Source organism: Rhinoderma darwinii, chromosome 10 (assembly GCF_050947455.1).
Source record: "Rhinoderma darwinii isolate aRhiDar2 chromosome 10, aRhiDar2.hap1, whole genome shotgun sequence".
NCBI lineage: Eukaryota > Metazoa > Chordata > Amphibia > Anura > Rhinodermatidae > Rhinoderma > Rhinoderma darwinii.
In genome coordinates, this window is record NC_134696.1 from 35,934,874 (window position 1) to 35,951,913 (window position 17,040).

The window sequence follows — 17,040 nt, forward strand, 5'->3', positions numbered from 1 at the left end:
ATAAAACAGCAGTTATTGATTAAAACAATGATCCAATATAGTATACAGTAGTTGTTATTATTTTAGCATGACAACGGGGTCTGGTTTAAAAAAACTGAATTTTCGAAGGACCTATTAGGATATTTTGAGCTAATTGAGGGGTCTCTGTTCAGGACCCTCATCTATTGTAGCAGAGAGTGACGACATATAGTATCCTCTGACTCTGAAGGGTTCTGCATGTCTATAAACAGTCCTTTTTATTGTACGGGAACAGAGAATACAAGAATGCATGGACATTGAACCCTTTCTGTAGGGTTCCTTAACAGTTTAAAACCCATTACTTGTGGTTCCAGCAGCAAAACGCCCTGTGATCAGATCATCATTGTCAGACCTTTAGGCGTTGGTCTAATTTCAAAAAGCATAAATAATGGACATGTTCATTCCTTTAATTTCTATGGGATGGAAATTTATTTGCAATAAGCAAAGTCCACTTTAGCTGGTGCATCGATCATAAATCTTTAAGAACATAGTGAGAAAAAGATATGTAAAGCACAACAAGCTTCTAATATTATTCTAGTGATGGATAAATACACTCAGGTACATCCTCAACACTGGGAACCTCTTTTTTTTCTCCGGACCTAATATAGTAGGATGCTGTACTTTTTAGTCTAAGGGTATGTGAACACGTAGTGTTTTCAGGCGTATTTCGGGGCATTTACGCCTCATTTTCAAAAAACGGCGCGTAATAAGACGCCCGCGAAAAAGAAGTGCATGTCACTTCTTGAGCCGTTTTTGGAGCCGTTTTTTATTGACTCTATAGAAAAACAGCTCCAAAAACGTCCGTAAAAAACGCAGCGGAATATGCGAGTTGCTAAAAATGTCTGAAAATCAGGAGCGTTTTTCCCTTGAAAACAGCTCCGTATTTTCAGAAGTTTTTGAGTTTGCGTGTGCACATACCCTTATAGAAGAGTATTTTGGATTAGAAAACTGAAGGCACAGTCTAAATTTGGATCAATCAGCGTATCACTATTTTTACAATCACCTTTTATGTTAAAGAGAATGGATATTTTGCTTGCAACAGTTAAGGGAATATTTTAAAGAATGACCATCATTTTGAGCATGTCCCATAAAAAATTGTACTTCAGAAGGTATAATTTATAGGAGTTTTACAACAAGCAATCAAACCTTCTAAACCACTTTCATATTAAAAATTAACAACATTTTGCTGGTGAATCGCAACCCACTGGTAATTCTAAACTGTTGGAAGCATTAACAGCCACTTTGATGCAACGTAGCAGAATTTTATATGGGGGCATACAGAGTTTTTTTGTTGTATACGGAAATAATCCTTAAAGAGAACCTATCATTTCATTGTATTAAAGGCTATATAAACCTTTGAACTGAATTTTTTTTAAAATAAAAAGGTCAACCCATGTGATTGGTGCAACTTTATAAATAGTTTTTATTAAAAATTATTTTAACTTTTGGAGATACAGCTGCTTTGTATCCTCTATACAGAGCAGCTGTATTGTTTGCTATGACCTGAATCCGTCAGTCCCACAGACCAGATGGGTTCAGTGTCAGCGGGTCCTGCGTTTCTCTGACATGCAGGATCCACCTGTAATCTATTTAATCTAAGTTATGACCTGCGGACCTGATGGAAGCAGGATTTGGGGAACGATACAGCTGCTCTGTATAGAGAATACAAGGCAGCTGTATCTCTAAAAGTAAAAAATAATTTTTTATAAAAACTATTTATAAAGTTGCACCAAACACACTGACTGACCTTTTTATTAACCCCTTCCTGACATTTGACGTATGGCTACGTCATTGCTGGGTTGGGGGAAGTATGGAGCGGGTTCATGAGTGAGCCCACTCAATACAATGCAGGTGTCGGCTGTATGTTACAGCCGACACTTCACAGTAACGAGCGGGATCACAGTCGTTTAACCCGTCAAATGCCGCGGTCAATAGCGATCGCAGCATTTAAATCGTTAGAAAGCGGGGGGCGACCCCCTCTAGCAGCTCATCGCGCCCCCGCAATGCAATCGGGTGACGATGGTTACTATGGCAACCTGGGGGCCTAACGAAAGCCCCCAGGTCGGCAATCTTTGTGCTCCTATTAAGCCCTGCCTCTAGTATTGCAGTATATAGTGCAAGCGATCCAACAATTGCTGGTTGAAGTCCCCTAGGGGGACTAATAAAAAAAAGTAAAAATTATTAAAAGAAAGATTTTTTTGTTATGTAAAAAAAAAAAAATTATAATATTAGAAGTTCTAAAAAAAAAAACCTTTTCCCATTTTCCCCCTAAAGCATTGTAAACAAAGAAAATAAACATAATTGGTATTGCCGCATTCGTAAAAGTCTGAACTACTACAATATATCATTATTCAATCCGCACGGTGTACGCCATGAAAATAAAAAAATGTAAACGCCAGAATCTCTATTTTTTGGGTCACCTCATCTCCCACACAAAATGGAATAAAAAGTGATCAAAACCTTGCATCTCAAAATGGTAGCATTAAAAACTACCACTTATCCCGCAAAAAATAAGCCCTCATACCACTTAATCGACGGAAATAAAAAAGTTATGGCTCTCAGAATTTGGCAACACTTTGTTTTTTCCTTGTAAAAGTAGTAAAACATAGAAAAAACTATATATATTTGCTATTGCTGTAATAGTATTGACCCACAGAATAAAGTTAACATGTTGTTTTAATTGCACGGTGAATTCCGTAAAAACTAAGTGCAGAAAACAAATGGAGGAATCGCTGTTTTTTTTAATTTTCTACCCCACAAATAATTTTCCAGTTTCCTAGTACATTATATGGCACAATAAATGGTGCTACGAAAAACTACAGCTCGTCCCGCAAAAATCAAGCCCTCATAGGACTATATCGACTGAAAAATTTAAAAGTTATGGCTTTTGGAAGGTGTTTAAGACGGGAAGGGGTTAAAAACAATGCCATTAAATGATTACATAATCTTTAACTTCCAAAATTAATATATCTTTATAGTGGAGGGAGCTTAATTTTGTAGGTAACAGAGCTCCAAATCCCTTTGCTTCCCACACACATAATGGCACTGTGCAGAGAAAATGCAGAAGAAACCATGATCTCTTTGTTCTAGGAATCTAATAAGGTCTCAGCCATCTTACCCCAATAAATCAGTAAGTTATGGCAAGTCTTTGTGATAAGCCATAACTTGCTCTCGTAGGAGAACCCCCTTTTAGATAATGAAATTCTGGCTGGCTTTACCCGCCGCTAGGAGCTTACAGAATACATGGTAATTCAATGGAAGCTGTATAAATCTGTATGAGCTCCCCCTAGTGGCAGCTACAAAATGACAGAATTTTTCATTTATCTCTATGGCTGTGTGAAGGGAAGTAGAGGATTCTGAAATCTGGTGCTCTAGCCCTATAAAAATGTATTATGACATGGTCAGCACATAATTTTGGACTAATTGAATTAAATAAAATGCAAGGAACATTATAATGTGACGATTGACGCCCTTTCCTACAGGGCCCTTTTGCAGCTGCATATCATAGGTGCACTCCTGCTGACCATATGGGTTATATTAATATGAAGAGAAGCTTCCTGTTATTGTAATATGTACAGGTCTCTGTTGTATTCATGGTGATATATTCTAGTGGAGCTGGGACCCAGTTAAGTGTACAAACAAATATCATTATCTGCATTATTATAATAAAAGAAAGGTTTCTGGCATGTGTTATGGGAGCAGTCACCGAAGCAGATGTTGGTACATCCTTAGTGCTTTACCAGTACACGACGTGTGAGTTATTAATCTGCATAATCGAATAAGACTAATATAATGACTGTGTAATGATAGGGGTAGGGAAACGGACAAGTGAGCCCTAATCTACCCGCCACTCTGTCCCTGCCTACTTGCAACGACCCGCCCTAGGCGACGGGGTATAACTGGGCGGCGGTCCCTACGCTCAGTAAGTGCACGAGACAAAACATACAAGGGAATATAAAGCAAAGGGAAAGGGGCAGTTGCCCACGGCAACACCATGAGCAACAGAGTGGTGAACGAGCCAAGTCAAACCAGGAGAGCACGAGGTACCAAACGCAGAGCAGAAGAGTAGTCAGCAAGCCAGGGTCAGAATGGAGCAGGATCAAATTGTTAGGAGCTGTAGCTGGGCCAGGAAACCACACGGAAAGAATCACAAGCAAGGAGGAAAAGGAAAGGCAGGTATAAATAGACAGAGGGCGGGAGCTAGCTGAGTCTGGCCAGGCTGCGATAGGCTCTCCCACTCCTAAGCCTGCCAGCCTGAGTGGTGGAAGCTGGAGTCAGTCTCAGAGAGATAGACTCAGGTGAAGACTGATTACCTAAGGAAGTTAACCCTGAAGCTGTGCCTGACAGATCCTTTACAGACTGCGAGTGTTTACGGGATATTTACCACCCGCTACATGAGCAGTGTAGTCATTTATAGCCGTCTAATTAATATTCTGGTGAGAAGTCATTTTTTCGATAGGTAAATGCACTTTTTCAGCATTCCTGCTGTCTTAACCTCCCACCGGTGGCTTGTAACCATCACGCTTATTTTAATTTTTTTATATGATTAACTTTGAAGTGTCCCTAATCATCTCACAGACAGGACACAACGCTTCTCTCTTCTAATTCAGATTTAAAGTTCTATAGCATTTCACAGGTAATGATATTTGCAAACTTTATTGGGGACATGCAGTTTGATTATAAATGCCTGGTTTTTAGGGACTATTATTGTTTTTTATCTTTTTTCTATCATACACAATTAAAGAGTCATCAGATATTTGCTTAAAGGGGTTTTCCTGTTTTATGTAAGTAAAGCTTAAAAGGAGTGCGCTCACTTGGCTGCGTACTTCTCTCCCATAGAGCAGAATGGATAGGGTATACAATTTCAGATCTTCAGCTGGATCTCTAGGGCCCTGTTGTGTAAGGGGCCCATTATTGTGGCAGAGTCTGGACCCCTAAACGATCCCCTAGTACTCTGGTAAGCCAATCTAACCCTGGGTGGACACCAGTTTGTCCAGTCTAAGCAATCCTTTGTGAGCTAAAACAGCCTAGTCTTTCTTCAATGGATTATGGAATCCTGTGGCAGGGATGTAGCTAAAGGGCCATATTTCCTGGGTACTGGGTGCCAGGAGGGTGCCTCCATCCACTCTGCATTGGCCAGGTTATTTAGACACAGGGCTAAGGCAGAGAACGAAATCTTTGCCCGGGTGAAGAAAGTCCATCTACAACTCTACATTGTTGGCCTACTGAACATTAAAGACTACCTCTTTGTTACAGGATTTTGAAGTATGGATTATCTGACTGGTGGACTATTGCACCTTGTTTACTGTTTCTGTTCCAGGTCCGATCTATTGCTATACTCCTTATGGTGGATTGTAATAAAGTGCCACATGCATTTTTGCTGTATTGTATTCAGGGGCGGATTGGCCATTGGCTCTACTGGGAGAAATCCAGGGCCGAATTTCCCAATCAAAATTTAGGAGCTGCATAAGTAAACTTTTAAACAATGCATCTGCAACTACTTGATTAGCTCCGTCAGATGTGCACAGAAGAATAAAAGGAGAACAGCGGGTCAAGTCCCAGGCAGGGGCAGTACTCACCTCCAGCAGTGCAGGGGAATGTAGAAGGAGGGGAGAAGGGGCCACCATATAGAAGGAGAAAGATACATGTGCGTGGCAAGGCGGTGCATGCTGGAAAACGCGGAGAGGATCATAGGTGGCTGAATGCGGCCAGGAAAGCAAGGAGAGTAGAGCTGCAGCCAGGGTATGAAATGGGGCAGAAGACTCGAAGAACAACAGAACACTGGGCCGACTGATTATGCCAGGCTGACCGCAGTCTGAAAGTACCAGAGGGAGGCGGGACACAGGCCAGCTCTGATCAGCCTGACATAGGTGAGTGCATGTGTACCTCTAAACAGGGTGGTCTGTAAATGGGGCAGGTCTATTCTGGGTCTGCAAACAGGAGAGGTCTAGTCTGGGGTCTGTTAACAGGGGGCTTTGGTTTGGGGTCTGTACACAGACCCACCTATATACAGTCCCCGGACCACCCTGTATACAGAGCACCCTTGTATACAAACCCTAGACCAGAGGCCCCAGTACATAGACAAGACCCCTGCTGTTTACAGACATCAGACAAGACAGGGGGTTCTGGCCTGGGGTCTGTATATAGCGTATAAAATGTTTAGGTCTGGGGTGTGTATACAAGAGGGGGGGTCTTGTATGAGGTCTGTATACAGCAGGGGTCTTGTTTGAGGTCTATGTACTGGGGCACCTGGTTTGGGGTTTGTATACAGGGGGGTTTGTATATAGGGTGGTCTGGGGTCTATATATAGGTGGGTCTGTCCTGGGGTCTGTATACAGGGGGTCTGTATAAACAGCTGGGCTGGTGTCTGTCTCTATTTAGGAGGTGTAATGTGTGGTCCGTTTCTTTGTTAAGGGTGTCTGGTGTGTGGACTGTATTCATGTTTTGATCTGAAGGGGGTTCATAAGTATTATTAGCGGTTCAAATAACGTAGGTTGGGGGTGTTTCCTATATAAATGGGCGGGGGAATATGGAAAAAATGTTGTGCGTCACCACTTTGCTTTTCAGTTTTTGTAGCCTCCCTAATGTCCCATCACAAAAGTTGGCAGATATTCATATGCCAATGTAGGCCTATATAGTGGGACACGTCAGAGAGGGCGCTGCATTCCCTACATTCAAAAGATCAGTGGGGGTCCCATGGGTCGGACTTGCCCCAATCATAAAGTGATAGCATATCCTGGTGTTATGCCATCACTTTATAAAATGGGAATACTCCTACAATTAATTTCTGTCATGTTTTCAATGTTCTTCCTTTGACATAATATTGTAGCATGCTGATCTATTCTATCCAGTAAAAACCTAACAGACCTATTATAAATCAATGGGGTCCATTACTATTAAGGCTCTGCCTATCATTGTAGTTTTGCATTGGCCCCAACTACCAAAAATGTGGCTAGGGTTAACAGTTTGTTGGCCCCGCCTACTTGTGTTGGCCCTGCATCCTGCCAATTTGACCCACCTACAACATGAGGCCACTTTTAGATTGTTTTTTTCAGGGCCACTTTAAGTTTCCAATCCGCCCCTAATTATATATATTACCTGTGACAGACCAACAATGTAAATGGTACATTTTTGTAAATAAAATATAAGATTATCATAAATGAAAGCAATGCCCTCTGTGTAACTGCAACCTGGAATACAGAAACTCTTTGACAATTGGTTCTGGATATCATGGTAACCCAAACATCCCTACATATCCATTAACTAGAATATGCTGCTCCACCTGTGCTCAGGTGTAACCCTGCTGAGTATGACTACTTTACTTTCAGGCTCATTACACGCTCATTTAGGCAAGCATTCCACTTACTAAGAAAACACCTGGCTCCAGTCTAGATATTTAGATAAAGTGGCCAATGTGACACCTCTATAACCTGGTATCTTTATGCCACCATTAATCATGGCACATGTTGAAAATAGAATAATCTATACCTTTATGAACCTGATGATTTTGTATGCATGTTCCTCGAGCCGATGAAATGTCACAGTGAAATACTTCAAGGACTTTCTTAAATTAAGTCTGTTTATGAATGGCAGGTGTCGCCCCCCACCCCCACAGTACCAAGACAAAGTCAAATTAACCATGCATATCCACAGGATATGTCAAAATTCAGAAAGATGTGGATTCCACCTCTTGGACCCGCACCTATCTCTAGAACGGGGCCCCCTAAACCCCCTTCTGCCGCTCTGTGTTGTGGCTGAAGCAGGTGAATTCCGACCATAAAGAAGGAATCAGCAAAACTCGCTGAGCTACGCTGTTTCCGTAAGTCCCATAGAACTGAATAGTAGTTACGGAAACAGTGTAGTTCGTATTATATGCTGCTTCCGTAACTGCCATTCACTACTATGGGACTTACGGAAACAGCGTGGCTCAGCGAGCTACGCTGTTTTTGTAACTCCCGGCCATAAAGTCAGGAAGTGGCCGGGAGGCAGCGAGAACAGTAGAAGGTAGAACGGAGTTTAGGTAACCCTGTTCTAGAGATAGGTGCGGCTCCCAGAGGGATCCTGTGGTATTTCATAAATGTCCCTAGTGGGCAAAAAACCCCCTTAGGGGGGCCAACTCCATTATTAAAGTAGCCACAGAGGTGAGGATGGGTAGTGGTCTAGTTACTGATGCTGGGAGTATGTGGATGATGCAAGGAAAGAGTCTATAGGAACGTAGAAGCCAAATAATGTAGTAGAGTTTTATTGTGGGACTATTGCCTTGCAGCGCTGGGGTCCTAGATTCAAAGCCAACCAAGGACAACATCTGCATGGCATTTGTATGTTCTTCCCGTGTTTGTGTGGGTTTCGTCCGGGTACTCTGGTTTCCTCCCACACCCCAAAAATATACCAATAGGGAATTTAGATTGTGAGCCCCACTCGGGACAGTAAGTAAGGACCTTTGTACAGCGCTTCAGAATATGTTGGCGTTATATAAGTAACAGAAATAAATAAATAAAATTACAGTTCTATGTAGTAAGAACTCATAAGCTAGCACCCATAGCCTGTGGTGGGCTCATACTGTATCTCCGGCTTTATGTGGATGCATACAAAGTTTTTTTACTCATCCTTTCTTTTGTATTTTTCTTCCTTTTTAGGGTATGTGCACACACAAAATCAAAAACGTCTGAAAATACGGAGCTGTTTTCAAGGGAACACAGCTCCTGTTTTTTTAGCAACTCGCGTTTTTCGCAGCGTTTTTTACAGCCATTTTTGGAGCTGTTTTTCTATAGTGTCAATGAAAAACGGCTCCAAAAACGGATCAAGAAGTGACATGCACTTCTATTTCGCGGGCTTTTAAAAAAAAAAGGGGCGCGTAAAAAACGCCCCGTCAGAACGGAACAGAACGCCGTATTTCCCATTGAAATCAATGGGCAGATGTTTGGAGGCATTCTGCTTCTGAACATACCCTTAGGGTATGTGCACACACACTAATTACGTCCGTAATTGACGGACGTATTTCGGCCGCAAGTCCCGGACCGAACTCAGTGCAGGGAGCCGGGCTCCTAGCATCATAGTTATGTACGATGCTAGGAATCCCTGCCTCTCTGCAGGACAACTGTCCCGTACTGTAATCATGTTTTCAGTACGGGACAGTAGTTCCACGGAGAGGCAGGGACTCCTAGCATCGTACATAAGTATGATGCTAGGAGCCCGGCTCCCTGCACTGTGTTCGGTCCACTACTTGCGGCCGAAATACGTCCGTCAATTACGGACGTAATTAGTGTGTGTGCACATACCCTTAGATCCACTCATGAATCAAAAACTTCCCTTTGTGTGTCTAGCCTTATCCCCTTCTTGCCTTGCGCAGTACATTTACCGTTCTGGCAGCTAAAAGTTCTTAAAGGGGTATTCCGGAACTAAAAAATTACATTTATTTAAATAAAACAATGAAAAAGATATAACTTTCCAATGTACTTACGTTTCATCAGATGGCTGTAGCGTCGTATATCCTCCTCCGTCGCCGTCCCCTTAGCAATGCAAAATCTGCACTTCCTGTGCAGACCCGTCCATTTGGTCTTCTGCCTTGCTTCCGGTTTCCGGCTTACACACTGTACGGTTACGTCAAAAATGACGTAACCGTACCACGTGCTTCTTTATTGAATTAGAGCATGCGTGGTGAACACACTCCACCGCGCATGCTCTGTGAAATTATGTGGCTGCGTCTTCAGCGGCCGTGTATATTACACTGCGCATGCGCAAGGTTGAAGGTGTGTAGCGGTGTGTATACGAAGTTGCAGGAATAACGGCCGTTTCGGCCGTCTTCCCGACAGGTGCAGGAGCTGTGACAGCTGCTGTCTCGTACAGCAGCTGCCGCAGCTCCTACAGCGGGGACCGATCGCTGTGTCCCCGCTGTCTAACCCCTTAAAAGCCGCGTTCTATAGAGATCGCGGGTTTTTAGGGGTTAAGTTACCATCGCCGGCCTGCTACACGATAGCGGCCGGCGATGGTTACTATGGCAACCGGACACCAAACAAAGGCGTCCGGCTATGCCATCGACGGAAGCCTAGTGGGTCCTGACAAAGTCAGGACCCACTATGCTTGCTGTCAGTGAATAGCTGACAGTTCTAATACACTGCACTACGGATGTAGTGCAGTGTATTAGAATAGCGATCAGGGCCTCCTGCCCTCAAGTCCCCTAGTGGGACAAAGTAATAAAGTAAAAAAAAAAGTTAAAAAAGATGTGTAAAAATAAGAAATTAAAAGTTAAAAAAATCCCCCTTTTTTTCCCTTATCAGTCCTTTTTTATTAATAAAAATATATAAATAAACGATACATAATTGGTATCGCCGCGTCCGTAACGGCCTGAACTACAAAATTATTTCGTTATTTATCCCGCGCGGTGAACGCCGTAAAAGAAAATAATAATAAACCGTACCACAATCACAATTGTTTGGTCACTTCACCTCCCAAAAAATGTATTAAAAATAGATCAAAAAGTTGCATTTACCGAAAAATGGTACTGATGGAAACTACAGTTCGTTACGCAAAAAATAAGTCCTCGCACGGCTTTATTGATGGAAAAATTATAAAGTTCTGGCTCTTAGAATAAGGTAACAAAAAGTGAATGATTTTTTACAAAACGTATTTTATTGTGCAAACGCCATAAGACATAAAAAAACTATAAACATCTGGTGTCACCGTAAGGCCGAGTTTACACGAGCGTGTGCGTTTTGTGCAAGCAAAAAGCGCGGCGTTTTGCGTGCGCAAAAAGCACTTAACAGCTCCGTGTGTCAGCCCTTTATGATGCGCGGCTGCGTGCTTTTCGCGCAGCCGCCATCATTATGACACTCCGTTTGGATGTTTGTAAACAGAAAAGAACGTGGTGCTTTTCTGTTTTCATTCATCCTTTACAGTGCTGTTGCGTGAATCACGCGCGTCCCACGGAATTGCTTCCGTGCGACATGCGTGGTTTTCACACACCCATTGACTTCAAAGGGTGCGTGATGCGCGAACAGCGCACAAATATAGGACGTCGTGCGTTTCACGCAGCGGACATACGCTGCGTGAAAATCACGTACCTGTCTGCACGGCCCCATAGAGTAACATAGGTCCCTGCGACGCGCGTTGCAAAAACGTATAATACGCTCGTGTAAATGAGCCCTAATCGTATCGCCCCATAGAATAAAGTGAATATGTCATTTATAGCGCACGGTGAACGCTGTAACAAAAATAGAATTAAAAAACAATAGAATTGCTGTTTATTAGTCACCGCGCCACTTAAAAATAGAATAAAAACTGATCAAAAAGCTGCATGCACCCCAAGAAAACTACAATGTATTCCTCAAGTGGTCTAGTTTCCAAAATGGGATCACCTTTTGGGGGTTTCCACTATTTTGGTACCACAAGACCTATTCAAACCGGACATGGTGCCTAATAAAAAGGCGGCCTCAAAATCCTCTGGGTGCTCCTTTGCTTCTGAGGCCGGTGCTTCAGTCCATTACCGCCCGAGGGCCACATGTGGGATATTTCTACTGCAGAATCTGGACAATAAGTATTGAGTTGCGTTTCTCTGGTAAAACATTTTGTGCATAAACTTTCTAAATGCTGTTGTGAATACTTTGAGGGGTCTAGTTTCTAAAATGTCGTGTTTCATAGGGGTGTCTAATATATAGGCCCCTCAAAGCCACTTCTGAACTGAACTGGAAGCCCAAAAAAAATAATTAGGCAATACTTCGCTTCTATACGAACTAGTTAGCGATTCACAGTGTGATGAAGTAAGGGGAAGCAGCGCTTATACGAGCGGTGCACCCCCTTCAAACAGCCGATGACTTTTCAGTTCACAGGTAGCAGAGTTACATGATGGGGAATTTGTTTTCCTGTTGTGTAACTCTGCTACCTGTCAATGGAAAAATCAGCTGCCAGAGTGAAAAATGTTTCCACACAGAGGAGTACCGCAAAGAAACACCTGGGAATCAGACATGATGGACTAACATTTTTCCCTGTGGTGGATGACTTTTCAGTTGACAGGTAGCAGAGTTACATGAAGGGGAATTATTTTTCATCGATGGCTAGTTAGGAGCGCTGCTTCCCTTTAGTTTTTTCTTGCTCACTGTGAATCTCCGACACAGGATGCAGCGGCGATCCACAGGTATTGCTCCTTTTATCCCAATTCACATGTTAGAATTCAATTTTTTTTATTTTATATATATATATAAAATACAGTATTTAAAACTAAGACTGTATAAACAGTTAATATACATTTAGAAAACTTATAATTATAAAGACCAAACTTTACGTATCATCATATAGGGTCAGTGTTGTTTAAAAACGCAGATATCCAGTGATTTCAGCTTGTGCTAGCAGTAATAGAATGAGAGCACCAAAATGAAGACTGGGATTGCAGAAGTTAGTAGAGCTGGGTGTAGTAGGCGGAGCAAGTGCACTGCTGCATGCACATTGCATGCTGGGACTAGAGCAGTGCATGCAGGGAGGAGAAACACAGGAAGAGAAGAGGAATGAACTTACTGAGCAAAACAAACCTCTCCAGGTAAACAATAGGGAGTAATGTTACTAAAACCATTTATTATCAAGAAAAAGCTAGACAGAGTGCACTAATATCTTAATAGAGGAACATTGCATTGATTTAAGAAATAAAAAAAAGTATTGGAAAACCCCTTTAAGGTGTTAAAGAGGTTTTCCAGAGTTTGAGAATAGGCTTTTCTTATGAGGAGGGAAAATATCTCTGTATTACGGCATTTAATTGTACGATTTTTTCCCTCTGAGGTATATAGAGGTACCGTACGAGCTCATCTATGGGTACCGTATTACAGCTCAGTACAACTGGGAAATAAGACAGAGTCCTAATACTCCATGTGCAATAACCTCCTACAGTGAACGCACATGTTGCAATCATATCCTGTTTTATGCAGTGAGTTTCCCTAACTAACTTGCAAAAAATCACTTTAATCACTTTAAACAAAAAAATGCGATATGACCCTAATGTGTGAATAGACCCCAGCTACCTCTCTGGCCTGTGTATAAATCAGAGCTGCAAACCTCATTATCCGATAATTATCATAATCCGTACAAACATCCAGACAGTACTAAGAAATGGGATTTTTATTCTGCTGCTAAAACACCAACCACAATTTTTTTTATAAATCCAATTCATTCATGTTTATGGTCTTACCATTGACATGAGAACAAAGAATAATCCTTTACTGTAATTTCTCAGAGACTAATAAACGACCATAAATTAGATATTGATGGCGTCCCACATAGATGTGTAGGCGTTGCTATATGTGTGTGGTCAGGCCTAAAGTAATGGACATGGTTTGTTTCATTGATCCCTTTTCTGAGACATGTCACTGAATGACTGGCATAAGTTTGATGTGCAGATCTGGTCTATCGTTCAGTGACAGCAATCATTTCTCTTTTACTTGCAGGAGCTTTGAATATTTATTCTTTTTATCTTATACACAGATTTATTTAATGTTTAATGTAGAAGCGGTTTAGGGAATGTTTCAGATAAATGATAATTTAAAGGGGTTGTCTGCTTTGGACAATCACTTTTTTGTTAGAAGGGTCCCCTGATGATAATCTGATCACAGGGTGTCCAGTTGTTGGGACCCTCAGATCAGCTTTAATCTGTGGGGGAACCTGACGGCAACTGTTTAATGTCACTGCAGCACCATTATTTCCCAGGGAAATGAAGCATTACATAGACATAGACGTAATGGGTCTTTGAGAAGTCCTACTAGTGAATCTCCTCTTTGGCCAATGAGGGTCCTGATCAGGGAATCACTCCCTATTAAATCAGATTTTTTTCCCGTCTCAGCCCTTTTTCAGATTTGCATTTTTTTATTCCCACATTTCAAAAGCCATAACTTTTTTCTATTTTTGTCGATATAGTTCTATGAGGGCTTGATTTTTGCGGGACGAGTTGTAGTTTTTCATGGCACCATTTATTGCACCATATAATGTACTAGGAAACGGGAAAAAAACATTTGTGGGGTAGAAATTGAAAAAAACAGCGATTCCTCCATTGTTTTTTACGCTTCGTTTTTAAGGCATTCCCCATGCAATTAAACCACATGTTAACTTTATTCTGCGGGTCAATCCGATTACGGAGATCCCAAATTGATATTGTTTTTTTTTATATTTTACTACTTTTACAAAGAAAAAACTAACTGTAAAATATAAAATTAATTTTGTGTCGCCAAATTCTGAGCCATAACTTTTTTTATTTTTCCGTCGATTGAGCGCCATGAGGGCATATTTTTTGCAGGACAAGCTGTAGTTTTTAATGGTACCATTTTGGGGTACATGCAAGGTTTTGATCACTTTTTATTCCATTTTTTTGTGGGCGATGAGGTGACCAAAAAACAATGATTCTGGCGTTTTATTTTTTACATACAGCCGACACCCGCCTTGTATGTAGTGGGCTCAGCCCGTGAGTTGGCTCCATACTTTCCCTACCCGGCTATGACGTAACTGTATGTCATATGTCAGAAGGGGTTAAAACCTGTTTTCTAAACCAGACAACCCTTCACCAGCCTTCACTCACAGAGTTTAGGTCAGGTTTTCCTGGCATTTTTAATAGTGTTTTTTTTTCATAATGTTGTCAACAAAAGACTTTGAAGTTTTCTACTCACTATGGGGGAGATTTTTTCATATGGGCACAGCATGCAATTGGCGCGCAAGTATATTTTACCTGTGAAGCATGCACCAGATTAATCAACAGGGCACATGCCCTGTTGTTGAATCTGTGTTAGGGTCCCCATGTGGCTTTCGATGTGGACCCCTGTGTCTGCCGTCAGTTTGGCACTGGCAGACGGACGTTACCATGACAGATGAACTGGCCTAGAAGGAAGTGTCTAGTACCTCATGTTAAGAAATCTGAAATCAGTGCTTCTAGGAGAGAACTTATATACACAATGGAGCATGCTATAATGTGTTTTTATGCAGTTTCTGCAAAAAATTATAAAAAAAACTCTGTATAATACTTTTATACAGTGATATTCATGGCTCTATTGAAATGCATTAAAGAGGATCTGTCACCTCTCCAGACATGTCTGTTTTAATACATACTTCTATAAAATAACAATACTGGAGCATCTTTTCTTAGAACTTTGTGTTGTGCCATTCCTCTGTTATTCCTCCTAGAAATGTATAATTATATTGCCAACTGGATGTTACCATTCCCCTTGTTAAAGGGGCGTGTCCCTACATAGTCTCCCTCTGCCAGCACTGATTGGACAGTGTCAGTCTGTGTAGGAACACACCCCCAACTGGTAACATCCAGCTGTCAATTTATTCTTACATTTCTTGGAGGAATAACAGTAGGGACAGCACAATGTGGAGTTCTAAGTAAAGATGCTATAACATTTTTATTTCATGGGGAATCCAACTAACTAAATAAGGGAATCCAACTAACTAAATAAAGAGAGCTGACAGGTTCACTTTAATTCTGGATTCTGGATTCTTGTGATACAAATACAAAGGTATGCAAAAGACTTGGTGTGAATATGATCTTTAAAAAACCCATTGACTACAAAATATGACCTGAATGTCATAAGGTGTGACAATAGGGTTCCCTGCTATTGTTTGACAGGATAAATTAAGTTTTTATACAGTTGTGTGAATGAAGCCTAGGGACATGAAGCTGTAGGGACTCTCTTTTCTCCCTTATAATGCTCTTCTGTGCACGACATCATACAGTTTAAGGGCTTGTCTACCCGTAACAGAATTGCTGCGTATTTTCCGCCCGGAATTGCAGACGGAAAATACGCAGCAGAATACAGTAGCAGCAAAATGGGTGAAATGTAACAAATCTCATCCACACGCTGCATAAAATTTCCGACCAGAAATTCATCTGCAGTTCGCATTTTTCGTACCGCAGCAAGTCAATTCCTGCTGCGGAAAGTGGAGTGAATTGCTGCGTTTTTCAAAGAAGTTGTCAGCATCTCCCAGCATTGGGAAAAACGCAGCAAAATCTGCACCATTTTCTGCAGTAAAAAACACAGGAAACGGTGCGGTTTTTCCACAGGGGAATCTCTACTAGTTTCTGCGAAATTGCAGTATATCCATACCTCCCAACCGTCCCAGATCCGGTGGGACAGTCCCGTTTTTTCACCGCTGTCCCGACGTCCCGTCGGTCTGAGCAATGTCCCGCCCTGCCCCAGACCCTCCCTGTTGCCAGCCACGCCCCCTGCAATGACACTGTCTGCGCTAGAGAGGAGAAGAACGAAGCCACAGGACAGTGGTGACTGGTGAGTACACAGTTTAAACAATTTAGTGCCTGGGAACACTAGCATTTATAAAATCATAAAATAAATTACATTATTTTATGGTTTTAGAAAATCTTGTCTCCAGGCACATTCTTTTTGCGGCTCCTGCACCCCCTCGTGCCCCCCATCGCGGCGCCCCCCGTGCCCCCATCTCGCGCCCCCCTCGCTGGACTGCTGTAACTTCTCCCTCTCCTGGCAGGAGAGGGAGAATAGTAATAATAGTGGTAATAAAAAAAAACCCAACACATTTCTCCATTAAACTTCTATCTATCTATCTATCTATCTATCTATCTATCTATCTATCTATCTATCTATCTATCTATCTATCTATCTATCTATCTATCTATCTATCACATATCCAGGATCATAGCTAAAGGCTCATGGGACCGGGTGCAAGAATTCAGCTTGGGCTCCCCTACCCCTCCCCAACACGACCATTATCAGACCCCTGCACACGCCTATGCCCAGATGCCTTGCCCAACAGCCCCCATAGTATAATGCCCCCACACAGTATAATGCTCCGATAGCTGCCCCCACACAGAATGCCCCATAACGCATAATGCCCCCCATAACAGCCCCATACCGTATAATGCTCCCCATATCAGCTCCCACAGTATAATGCCCCACATAGCTGCCCCCATACAGTATGGTGCCCCGCATATCAGCCCCCATACAGTATAATGCCCCCCATATCAGCTCCCCATACAGTATAATGCCCCATATCAGCTCCCCATATAGTAAAATGCCCCCC

At 42.1% G+C, this 17,040-nt stretch overlaps 1 protein-coding gene and 1 long non-coding RNA gene across 2 annotated transcripts in view; one reads left to right on the top strand and one right to left on the bottom strand.

The window, feature by feature from the left end:
* LOC142662756 (uncharacterized) overlaps nucleotides 1-9,576 on the bottom strand; it is a 30,195-nt gene extending 20,619 nt beyond the window's left edge. The window contains exon 1 of the long non-coding RNA XR_012850976.1: nucleotides 9,479-9,576. This is a non-coding gene — a long non-coding RNA (uncharacterized LOC142662756). The remainder of the gene's footprint in view (nucleotides 1-9,478) is intronic.
* Nucleotides 9,577-12,492: 2,916 nt separating this feature from the next.
* Nucleotides 12,493-17,040, top strand: part of TTC12 (tetratricopeptide repeat domain 12) — a 103,795-nt gene continuing 99,247 nt past the window's right edge. Inside the window, 1 exon segment of the mRNA XM_075840981.1 lies at nucleotides 12,493-12,547. Coding sequence (XP_075697096.1) covers nucleotides 12,516-12,547 — 32 coding nt within the window. The 5' untranslated portion in view covers nucleotides 12,493-12,515.